A 13,157-nucleotide genomic window follows, 5' to 3' on the forward strand; every position below is an offset into this window, starting at 1 on the left:
CCTCTGGTTATTTATGGGACTTCTTTGAATACTTCAAAATTGAGCATCAATAAATTTACTCGCGCACTTCTTACGTGATGTCTGAAGCCACGATAGGTCCTCATCAAATTGTACCATGGTCATTTAACACAGTAATTCACTATAACACAAATTAAAGGAGGTATTTGCTGACCTGCATTGTTCACTATAAATTGTTCATGCTTTCTAATTCACTGGATCACTTTTCTCCATTTTGTACAACAAAAGAGCTCTGCATTTCTGACAGGAATTTTTAATAATGGCTCCTTCAGAAGTACATACCCATAACAGGTCCTTCTCTGACAGTTCAACACTATCAAAGAAAAATCATACTCCTGTTTTCATAGTAGTCAGTTGCCATTTTTGAAATGTAATGGTCTAGAATCACAGTAAACCACTTTGGCAGCTGCTTCAAAATAGTAAGTATATAAAGTAAGTGAAAGATTAGGGCTTCAGGTGGGTAGGGTGCCAGCCAGGTAGGAGAATGGGTACCAGGTGGCACGGGTGCCAGATAAGTAATGCAATGTTTAGGTTGGGTGGAGATATCAGGTCTGCTAGTGCAGAGGGTGCAGTCTCGAGCATAGGAGGAAATCATGGGAGGGAGGGTCTCAGTGTGAGAAAAGGGGTTCAGGTCTATTGGTGGAAGGAAGTGTTGTGTCAGGTCCAGCAGGAAGGGGTGTGGGGTTAGGTCCTGGGCATAGATAGTGGGTTGTTGATCAGGATCTGTGGGAGGTGCTATTGCCAGTGTGAGAGAAATGTTACATCAGTTAAATAGTTATTCAGAAGTTTAACAGTTTAACTTTTCCTGAGTAACTACCAACTTAATTTCATTATATTTAAATAGACATGTTCAGGTGGCTCCAGGTACAGAGGATTATCCAGAATCATCTCCAAGTTCCTGGGCAATTCCTCTGAAGCCTGCATCAATGGAGATTCCACATGGTCCCATCTACACTGCAGAAATGATGATTTGGCAAAAGGAAATCCATGACACTGTGTCTAAAGCTTGTAACAGAATATCAATTGAAAGTGTAACATGCTCAAACAAAGAAATATTTGACCATAAGGACAATTTATCAAACATACAAGGAGATGTGAAGGGGAATAATATCACAAACACTGGGGTGCTAGTTGACAGCTCAAGGCTTACCAAGATGATCAATGCAACTCTTCCAAAACCTTCTCCATTTACTCTTGGCATCAACTGTATCTATGTTTAAAAAAAAGAAAATCAAATCTTTTGATATCAACAGTAATTATCATGCACTCCATATACTTGTTTGAATTCTAAGACAACATTATAAACATCTACAAGATGATGGCAGGAAATGAAACTCACTTGAAGCATGTCCTGCCCACATATATTCACCCATCAATATTCTTGACAAATTCTAATTCATCATTTCTCTCAACTTAGCTGAGTTGAACCCTACTGAATATATTCAGTCCTTTGCATTTCATGAGCCAAGGAAATTAGTTAGTTCCTAGTCGACAAAAAAGTGTATTCCAAACTCCTTAATACCATTACCACTTGCATTACACGTAATCCTCTTGCATTTTCTGTCAGTTTTATTTATTTGGTTCTCTGGCATATTTCTCCTCCACCTCCTCAGTCTGTTTTCTCTCCCTCACTGTCTCTTTTCATAAAACCACAGATATTTACAACATCCAAGGTGGTAATTCAGCCGACTGCAACAGGTCAGCTTTTCTTCAAGCAATCCACAACAAATTCTTCTGCCTACTTTCTGCCCATAATCATCAAGTCTTTTATCAGTATCTACAAGTCAGAAGTCAGAAGGTGAGTGGATACTCAAAAGATGGAATGTGCTTCAGGGTGACTTACCCTGAAATACACCTGCACTACTCACATTCATCTTTCATTATGGTATCAAGTTTTGCATTCCTATCCCTCTGAGCAAAAAGGTTTATTCTGAGTTCCTGATGAATTTCTTGGTGAATCAAATTGATGGCATCTAGCTATGCTCCTATCCCAAAATGGAAACAATCAGTGAAGAATTATCCAGTATCTGTAAAAATCTTTTAAAATTTTAAATACTGTATATCTATTCAGTCACCCCTAAGTTCTCTCAGGAAAAAGGGATCCAGCCCGTTCATCCCATCTTGATATGCACACTCATTAATTTCTGTTTTACCCTTGTAAATATTCTCTGTAATCTTTCTGGGGCATCTCTCTCCTTTACAAAATTTGCCAATCATAACTGCATGAAGTTCTCAAATGTGGTTTAACAGAGTGTTGTCTAATAAAATGTTGATGTTTGTCAACTTGTGGTGATGAGGACACCATATTCTATAAAATACATACAAAGCTTGGAGTGAAACCTGTAATAATCTCCCGAAAACAAACTTGGAATCAGGGACAGTACCAAGGTTACCCGCAACATTGCATTCACTAATCAGTCCTTGCCTTTCCAAATACACGTACATCCTGTCCCTCAGGATTCCCTTCAACAACTTGCCCACCACCGACATCAGGCTCACTGGTCTATAGTTCCTTGGCTTGTCCTTACCACCCTTCCTAAACAGTGGCACCACGTTAGCCAACCTCCAGTCTTCCGGCACTTCACCTGTGACTATTGATGATACAAATATTTCAGCAAGAAGCCCAGCAATCACTTCCCTAGCTTCCCACAGAGTTCTAGGGTACACCTGATCAGGTCCTGGGGATTTATCAATCTTTACGCGTTTCAAGACATCCAACACTTTCTCTTCTGTAATATGGACATTTTGCAAGATGTCACCATCTATTTCCCTACATCTATATCTTCCATACCCTGTTACACAGTAAATACTGATGCAAAATACTCATGTAGTATCTCCCCCATTTTCTGCGGTTCCACACAAAGGCCACCTTGCTGATCTTTGAGGGGCCCTATTCTCTCCCGAGTTACCGTTTTGTCCTCAATGTATTTGTAAAAACCTTTGGATTCTCCTTAACCCTATTTGCCAAAGCTATTTCATGTCCCCTTTTTGCCCTCTTGATTTCCCTCTTAAAGTCTACTCCTACTGCCTTTATACCCTTTTAAGGATTCACTTGATCGATCCTGTCTATACCTTACATATGCTTTCTTCTTTCTCTCAACCAAACCCACAATTTCTTTCGTCATCCAACATTCCCTACACCTACCAGCCTTTTCTTTCACTCTAACAGGAATATACTTTCTCTGGATTCTCATTATCTCATTTCTGAAGGCTTCCCATTTTCCAGCTGTCACTTTACCTGCGAACATCTGCCCCCAATCAGCTTTCAAACGTTCTTGCCTAATAACGTCAAAATTGGCCTTTCTCCAATTTAGAACTTCAACTTTTAGATTTGGTGTATCCTTTTCCATCATTATTTTAAATCTAATAGAATACTCGCTGTCCCCAAAGTGCTCCCCCACTGACACCTCAGTCACCTGCCCTGCCTTATTTCCCAAGAGTAGGTCAAGTTTTGCACCTTCTCCAGTAGGTACATCCACTTACCGAATTAGAAAATGTTCTTGAACACACTTAACAAATTCCTCTCCATCGAAACCCTTAACACTATGGCAGTCCCAGTCCATGTTTGGAAAGTTAAAATCCCCTACTATAACCACCCTATTATTCTTTCAGTTCGCTGAGATCTCCTTACAAATTTGTTTCTCAATTTCCCACTGATTATTAGGAGGTCTATAATACAATCCCAATAAGGTGATCATCCCTTTCTTATTTCTCAGTTCCACCCAAATAATTTCCCTGGATGTATTTCCAGGAATATCCTCCCTCAGCACAGCTGTAATGCTATCTCTTATCAAAAATGCCACTCCCCCTCCTCTCTTGCCTCCCTTTCTGTTCTTCCTGTAGCATTTGTATCCTGGAACATTAAGCTGCCATGCCTGCCCATCCCTGAGCGATGTTTCTGTAATTGTTATGATATCCCAGTCCCATGTTTCTAACCATGCCCGGAGTTAATCTGCCTTCCCTGTTAGGCCCTTTGCATTGAAATAAATGCAGTTTAATTTATTAGTCCTACCTTGTCCCTGCCTGTCCCGACTGTTTGACTCGCTTCTGTTCTCAACTGTACCAGTCTCAGATTGATCTCTTTCCTCACTATCTCTCTGGGTCCCATCCCCCCATCTTATTAGTTTAAATCGTCCCGAACAGTTCTAGCAAATTTCCCTGCCAGGATATTAGCCTCCTTCCAATTTATCCTTCTTGTACAGGTCACCTCTACACCAAAAGAGATTCCTATGATCCAAAAATGTGAATCCTTCTCCCATACACTAACTCCTTTGCTCTATCCTCCTATTCCTGCCCTCACTAGCTCGTTGCACCTGGAGTAATCCAGATATTACTACTCTCGAGGACCTCCTTTTTAAATTTCTGCCTCACTCTCTGTAATCTCCCTTCAGAATCTCAACCCTTTCCCTTCCTATGTCATTGGTTCCAATGTGGACAATGACCTCTTGCTGGTCCCTCTCCCCCGTGAGAACATTCTGCATCCTCTCTGAGACATCCTTGATCCTGGCACCAGGGAAGCAACACACCATTCTGCTTTTTCTCTGCTGGCCACAGAAACATCTGTCTGTACCTCGGACGACAGAATCCCCTAACACAATTGATCTCTTGGAACCCGATGTACCCCTTGTTGCATTAGAGTCAGTCTCAATACCAGAAACCTGGCTGTTCATGCTACATTCCCCTGAGAATCCATCACCCCCTACATTTTCCAAAACAGCATACCTGTTTGAAATGGGTATAGCCACAAAAGTCTCCTGCACTAGCTGCCTACCTCTCTTACCTTTCCTGGAGTTAACCCATCTATGTGACTGTACCAGAGACCTCCCCCCTTCCCATAACTGCCATCCATCACATACTGTTGCTGTTGCAAATTCCTCATTGCTTCTAACTGTCTCTCCAATCGATCCATTTGATCTGATAATTCGCAACCAACAGCATGTATGGCAGATATAATCCGCAGCAACCCTTAAACTTCTTTAAACTCCCACATCTGTCAAGAAATACACATCACTGTACTAAAGGCCATTTTTGCTCCTTCACAATCTACAGACCCAGAAGAAAACACCGTCTTATTCTGCTACATACACTGCCCCTGGTTAAATTAATAGTTATGGCTTATATTTTTAGTTTAATCAAGAGACGTATCTCCAAAAACACACAATCAAGAATAAACCCACTTTACTCACTACTGCAGACTTTCTGTAGGCCACACATAATACAACAATTAAATGTGCTGTGAACTTCGGCCAACAGTTCCTCCAAGATCAGATGTAAATTTCACTGTTTGTTAATTTTCCCAGACACACTCCGATGTCCAGCGATACATGAATTCAAACAGCAAAGGCAGTAACTGTGCAAGTTCACTGCTGTGTCAGTTTCTTTCTCTCTCTCTCCTGCACTGACCTCACCATGTGCTTCCTTTGTCTGTTCTTCTCCCTTTTAAAACTGCTGTTGTTTTGACTTTTTTTTCCAAAGTTCCAAAACAGTGCAACAGTATATAAAACAGTAATTGCTGCTCCTGGAATTCAAGGAAATCACCTCCAACACCTAAAATACTTCAAACAAGGAGCAGCTGCTACAGCCAGAAATTTTTTCCATCCTCCATCTTGGATTACATAGTCAACATGGCTTTGTGCATGAAAAAAATCATATCTCACAAACTTGATTGAGTTTTTTGAAGTAACAAAGAGGATTGATGAGGGCAGAGCTGTAGATGTGATCTATATGGACTTCAGTAAGGCATTCAACAAGGTTCCCCATGGGAGACTGATTAGCAAGGTTAGATCTCACAGAATACAGGGAGAACTAGCCATTTGGATACAGAACTGGCTCAAAGGTAGAAGACAAAGGGTGGTGGTGGAGGGTTGTTTTTCAGACTGGAGGCCTGTGACCAGTGGAGTTCCACAAGAGTCGGTGCTGGGTCCTCTACTTTTTGTCATTTACATAAATGATTTGGGTGCGAGCATAAGAGGTACAGTTAGTAAGTTTGCAGACGATACCAAAATTGGAGGAGTAGTGGACAGCGAAGAGGGTTACCTCAGATTACAACAGGATCCGGACCAGATGGGCCAATGGTCTGAGAAGTGGCAGATGGAGTTTAATTCAGATAAATGTGAGGTGCTGCATTTTGGGAAAGCAAATCTTTGCAGGATTTATACACTTAATGGTAAGGTCCTAGGGAGTGTTGCTGAATAAAGAGACCTTGGAGTGCAGGTTCATAGCTCCTTGAAAGTGGAATCGCAGGTCGATAGGATAGTTAAGAAGGTGTTTGGTATGCTTTCCTTGGTCAGAGTATTGAGTACAGGAGTTGGGAGGTCATGTTGCAGCTGTACAGGACATTGGCTAGGCTACTGTTGGAATATTGCATGCAATTCCTGTCTCCTTCCTATAGGAAAGATGTTGTGAAACTTGAAAGGGTTCAGAAAAGATTTACAAGGATGTTGCCAGGGTTGGAGGATTTGAGCTATAGGGAGAGGCTGAACAGGCTGGGAAAGTTTCCCTGGAGCATCGGAGGCTAAGGGGTGACCTTACAGAGGTTTACAAAATTATGAGGGGCATGGATAGGATAAATAGGCAAAGTCTTTTCCCAGGGGTTGGGGAGTCCAGAACTAGAGGGCATAGGTTTAGGGTGAGAGGTGAAAGAAACCTAAGGGGCAACTTTTTCACACGGAGGGTGATGTGTGTATAGAATGAGCTGCCAGAGGAAGCGGTGGAAGCTGGTAGAATTGCAACATTTAAGAGGCATTTGGATGGGTATATGAACAGGAAGGGTTTGGAGAGATATGGGCCGGGTGCTGGCAGGTGGGACTAGATTGGATTGGGATATCTGGCAGCATGGACAGGTTGGACCAAAGGGTCTGTTTCCATGCTGTACATCTCTATGACACTGAACTAGGATAGCAGCTAGTTCAGTAGTATCAGTAATTAGTCACAATCCAGCATTCAGCTGAGGTGTAGCAACTTCAATATTTCAACATGCTTTCACTTTGTTCAATTAGAATCTCTTCACCACATACCTCAATACAGCTAGCCTACAGTTTTTAACCCCATAAGTTAAGGACAATGTTTTCTACTTGCTTTTGAAATGGCTTTGGATTGTGTCAGAATCTACAGAAGCATCTTCAGTTGAATGGGCTGCCACAGTGTTCACCTGATTCAAATTTCTCACGCTGAAGGACATCTATTTGCCACATGTCTGTGGCGGAAGTCATTTTGTTCTTCTACTTTACATAGTGTTACACCTTCTACATAACACAAGTGACATCCCTATTCTTCCTACCAAAATAAATGAGCTTCCTACCAAAATAAATGAGCTACCTATCACTTAGCTGTGCTGAATTTTATTTGACAATTCTTCTATCCATGTCACAAGTTAATTCATGTTTTCTTGCAATTTGTTGCAGTCCTCTTCACCACCCTATCTGCCAACCTCATTTGATTTCATCCACAAATTCAGAAATTGTGTTTTTGATTCAGAAGTTAGTATAAGTTGTGAACAGTTGTCCCAGCACTGGTCCTCGAGGAACACTTAATGGTCAGGTCCGAGGGAGTGTTGCTGAACAAAGAGACCTTGGAGTGTAAGTTCATAGCTCCTTGAAAGTGGTGTCGCAGGTAAATAAGATTTGGTATGCTTTCCTTTATTGGTCAGAGTATTGAGTACAGGAGTTGGGAGGTCATGTTGCAGCTGTACAGGACATTGGTTAGGCCACTGTTGGAATATTGCATACTTCCTTACTTCTATCAGTCTGAATAAAAACCTTAAATTCCCACTTTCTGCTTTCTGTCTTGAAGTCATCTCGTCAACCATTCAATCTCTTGTTTCCTGAGTCACATTCCCTTACTTTATTCCTTGGTCTATTCTCGGATGATCTGAAAATTATGAAGAATTACATCTACTCTGTTAACATGGAAACTAGTCTATGTTGCCTCCTTAAAAAAATTCACTGTTTGGTTAAGCAAAATTTTCCTCTTTGAAATCTAATGGCCATTCATTATCATATTTCTAACTTTAATATATTTTTCACTATTTTTGCAACCACTGAGGTTAAACTCATTGGTCTACAAGACACAGGACATGGCCAGAACCCAGTTCTTAAACACAGAAATTACATTAGCTATCCATCAGTCCTCTGGCATGATACCTTTTCCTGTGTATAGCAACGCCACCACTGTCTTTTCCCTAGAGTCTTCAAAAAATTGCAAGGATATAACCCATCTGGACCAGGTTTTCTTTCCACATTGATTAGTCTATTCAATATTTAAATTAATATAGTTTTAATGTATCTTTTATTATTACTACATGTGGTATTATCTTATCTGTTTCTTAATGGTCCTATTTTCAACTCAGACTCCCTTCTTTTATTGATCTGTCTGCAAAATATTTCACTTCAATATTTTAAGGTCCTTGATATCATTATTTCATTGTTCCTCTTTGCCTTTCCATGTTTTCTCATTATCCCTTCTCATCTCCACATATTCTCTCTTTCTATGCACATCTCTGCTATGTATTACATGTATGCATCTTGGGCAAAAACTCAACAGATGGACTCAGGAAAATGTGAGATTGTGCACGAACAGGAAGAATAGAGGAGCTGAACACTATTTGAATGGAAAAGAAATTGCAGAAAGCTGCAACACGGGAATTTGAGGATAATGTAAAATCACAAAAATTTAGCATTTAAGTTGGGCAGGTTATAGGAAAGGCAAATAGAATGTTGGCCTTCATTTCAAAGGGAAATGATGTTTAAAAATTTGAAAGACTAGTTAAAACCATTAAAGACCCACTAGCTACATCAAATAGAGACTAGGGTGAAAATTTTATGTCCCTTTATCGATGGAGAGATTTGCGGACAGTGCAGGCAGACCAGAGAAGATTAACTAGATTGATCCCAGGTATGCAGGAATTTTCTTAAGAGGAGAGATGGAGTAGGTTGGGTCTGTACTCAGTGGAGTTTAGAAGAACATGAGGTGACAATATTGAAATATTCAAGGTTCTTCGAGGTCAGGACAGGGAAGATATGGAGAAGCTGTTTCCCCTTCTGGGGAAATTTAAGCACAGAAGGCATAATCTCAGGAGTACAATAGTTGTCCATTTGAGACAATCATGAGGAAGAATTTCTTCTCAGTGAATAGTGAATCTGTGGAATTCTTTACCACAGGGCTATCAAGGCATGGCCAAGAATATTCAAAGGTGAGATGGATATTTGACCAAATGGCCTATGTCTGCTCCTACATCTTCTGGTCTTTCCTCACCCTCAATCACATTTATATCACCTTTAACATTATAAACTTTCTCATGGCACATAATTACTTAAATTAATTCATAAAACATGCTCCTCAGAATCAAAACTATAGATTGAGTACATACAATCAGAGCCAATTTTGTGCACAGATCCCTTTTACTGCAGGAATTGCCACATTACAGTTATCACCCACTACAGATATCAGCTGCCTTTTCCACACTAAAACAAACCTTTTTTTCCCCTATTGGTTACAACACAGGACCCAGCATTTCCATAGATGTTCTCAACATCGTCCAGCTCTATGCAAAATTCAGAAACAACTTTACCCTTGAAGCTGATGACAATAATTGTTTATTTTCACCAGTCGTGTTTCATGCAACTGAATGATTTAACTTCCCAGGTTGAACAGCTATCGCAAATTGCATCAATCAGTCCTCATTTTGCTCATGACTATTGGTCTGAATTTTAAGATTTTTGCTCTGCATCTCAATTATTTGATGGAAACCCCATCAATTATTTCCTTCTGGATAGCTACCAATTTTATTTTGTAGAACATGCTACCTTTTCCTTTGTGTGACATCATATGCATTTGCAGATATTGCATGCTGCTCTTTGTCCACAATCCCTTTGCCTAGAATGTCTTCCAGCGTAAGGCAATACCTGATCTACACTGCCATGTTCTTTTAAAAGGAGACATAATGGAGACGGATAATAGAGATAATGAATAATGGAGACGGATAATCTTATGTTTTTAGTAAGAGCTTTCTCTAAAGAGAGGCATAGGTTAGGAAGAACATGGTAGTTGTTCCCTGACCAGTGAGAAGTACAAGATTAAGGTGGCAAATAACGTTTCGCCCTCTCCAAGTTATGCAGTCAGTTCTGATATAATGTGATAGTTCTCATGTGATCTCGCATTATACAAAAATCATAAAATAGCCATGCCATTTAAACTATTGGGGCATTATTGCCAATACAGATAAATAAATTCATGTTCCACAAATAAGGGTCTAAATTGTTCAATCGCGTTAAAACCAGTTCGCAAAGAAACGCACATTATAGTAGAAGCATTTCATCAGCACGAATTCACTGTAACCCGACTGACGAATGGGGCACTGTTTCTAAACGGTGAACTTTTAAATCATGTGTTGGCTATAGCCGGATTGCATCACCAACGTTTTCAGTGCTATTTGTATTGCACAATTCTTGTACAGCCTGTGGTCACACAGGAAAACAACTATCGCACTATAGAAGAAAAGACTGTATTGTCAACAAAAGATAATTATACCCACATTTAGAGTTCCATAGTATCGTGTACAAGGTTATTGCAACAACAATGCAGCAATTGCTGAGGCTTGTCTTTCACATTCTACCATCTATAAACTTGAAGTCAGGAAAACTCAGCTTCCATGTATTAACAAGCAGCAACTCCCGTCCTTGATTATTGTCTCGCATCCAAGGAGCAACTTAATATTAAAATTCTTGTTTTTGTTTTCAAATCCCTTCATGGCCATGCTTGTCAATCCTACAAGATATCTGCATTCCTCTAATTCTGGTCTCTTGTGCAGCCCCAATTATAAATGTATGACCATTTGTGGCTGTGCCTTTAGTGCCAAGGCCCAAAATCTAAAATTTCCCCACTCTGTCTCACTTCCCTCTCATAAGACATACCTTCAAACCAATTTCTTTGGCCTAATTTTTGAACACCTGGCCTCATATTTATGTAGCTCAATATCATAATTTTGTTTTAGGAAGCTCACTGATTTCATTATGCTAAAGATATGATAGAAATATAAGGTAATTGAGTTGTACAAAATGGCCGACAGTTGCCCATGGTTGCAGTAGTTCAAGCATAATACTTGTCTCTGCGAGTAGAATAATAGTAGGTCTGTCTTAAATGAGATAGGCAACATTTGCGCAGGTGGCTAATGTTATCCTTCAAAGAGAAAGATAAGAAAGTTTGTGAAAACATCATGACTGGGGCTGGACCACCAACCAGTCCATCACTTTAAGATGCTATCACACAGGAATAACCTGGCGCCAGTGATCTATAGTATCAAACAGGTGTGTGTCTGTGTGTGTATATGTGTCTGTGTCTGTGTGTCTGTGTGTGTGTCTGTGTCTGTGTGGTAGTTTGCACTAGCAGTTTTACTTGTGTACAATCTGAACTTTTTGTGTGCCTTACTGCAAAGAAAATCTTAAGCTGCGACACAATTGTACAAAATAAAGTTATATCTGAATCTACCACCGGATTCAGACTCTCATGAGAAAATATGAGATCTAACAGCACTGTTGCAATAAATAATGCAAATAATGATCCTACAGTCATGCATTTAAACCATAATGGTCTAAGGTAGATACAATTTTACTTAAAACAAGTTAGCTCTTTATCTGAATGAGACAGATAATTAAAAGCATTCCAATGTCTCAGGCAAACTCACCATTCTCTTCCATTTCATAATATTCCAAAAGCTCATTGTCAGACTCCAGTTCTCCCATTTCTGAAATTGGAAAAGTTAACAAAACTGTCAATAGGAATTTTACTTCTACAAGTCGGTTGATTTCATTTTGAGGTCAACGTGTACAATCTCATTATCTAATAAAATGTTAATTTGTGATATTCCTTAGACTAGTGCATTTTAGTATATATTATTTAAATAGACTGGATATGCAATTTACCCAGACAGGTACAAATGAAACAAATTACCCTTACAGCTAGCTTGCAGTGATTAAACTAGAAAATTAACAGTATAATCAAGAAAGTTGATAACAGCATCAGCAGTTTTAACAAAACACATCCTAATACAAGAAAAAAGCTTACATCAATGAGTTTGATTGATAGTTTATTGAGAAATAAGTTCAATATGTTTGGGATCTAACAATTTTTTATGTTCAGATATCTGTTTAAGTACAAGAGCTCAGTCAAGAAGCTGAAAACACACTTGAGCAGTCTCAACAGTGGGAGAAAGAAGATATTCTCTGGAATAAAGTGGATGCTGAATCTTACTGTCACATCTCAAAATGGATTTCATTCTGACCCAAGATTTCAAGAAGCTATTCTCATATCTGATGCAAGTCTATTTCAATTTTGTCCCTTCAAGACTGCAGTATGCATTATTTCTTCACAATTAAAGCCTAACTAGTAATCGACAATCTCCTCTCAATTTTCCTGCATTTTTGACTTGATGGTGATCATATTTTCTAGAACTGTTATTGCAATTTGGAAATAAAAATCAATTCTATTGCAATTCTTTTTGCTGAGATATTGGTATCATCAATAGTCAGGAATGAGGTCCCACAAGACTGGAGGTTGGCTAATGTGGTGCCATTATTTAAGAAAGGAGGTAAGGAAAAGCCAGGGAACTATAGATCATGAGCCTGACATCAATGATGGGCAAATTGTTGGTGAAGATTCTGATGTATTTGGAAAGGAAAGGACTGATTTGAGATACTCAGCATGGCTTTGTGTGTGGGAAATCATGTCTCACTAACGTGATTGAGTTTTTTAAAGGAGTGATGAAGAGGACTGATGAAGGCAGAGTGGTGGGCGTGACCTATAGGTAAGGCATTCGACAAGATTCTGCATAGTAGGCTGGTAAACAAGGTTAGATTACATGGAATACAGGGAGAAGTAGCCATGTGGATACAAAAACTGACTCAAAGGTAGGAGACATAGGATGGTAGTGGAGTCTTCCTGTTCGAACTGGAGGTCTGTGACCCGCATTATGCCGCAGGGTTCAGTGCTGGGTCCACAGCTTTTTGTCATTTATATAAATTATTTGGATGGGAACATAGGAGGTATAGTTACTAAGTCTGCAGATGACACGAAAATTGTGGACAGTGAAGACAGTTACCGTGACAGTGAACAACGGAATCTTGATCAGATGGACCAGTGGGCCA

At 39.7% G+C, this 13,157-nt stretch overlaps 1 protein-coding gene across 2 annotated transcripts in view; it reads right to left on the bottom strand.

Moving 5' to 3' along the window:
- Window positions 1-11,758, bottom strand: part of atp8a2 (ATPase phospholipid transporting 8A2) — a 573,039-nt gene extending 561,281 nt beyond the window's left edge. For both annotated transcript variants that reach the window (XM_087988186.1, XM_043691978.2), the window contains exons 1-2: window positions 11,699-11,758; window positions 1,169-1,228 (exon numbers count right to left, since the gene is read on the bottom strand). In XM_087988186.1, the coding sequence (XP_087844312.1) occupies window positions 1,169-1,228; window positions 11,699-11,756 (118 nt within the window). In that variant the 5' untranslated portion in view covers window positions 11,757-11,758. The remainder of the gene's footprint in view (window positions 1-1,168; window positions 1,229-11,698) is intronic.
- Between the last annotated feature and the right edge of the window lie 1,399 nt (window positions 11,759-13,157).

This window comes from Chiloscyllium plagiosum, unplaced genomic scaffold, assembly GCF_037043375.1.
Source record: "Chiloscyllium plagiosum isolate Xiang-an unplaced genomic scaffold, Cpla_swu_hap1 HiC_scaffold_6, whole genome shotgun sequence".
Taxonomy (NCBI): Eukaryota; Metazoa; Chordata; class Chondrichthyes; order Orectolobiformes; family Hemiscylliidae; genus Chiloscyllium; species Chiloscyllium plagiosum.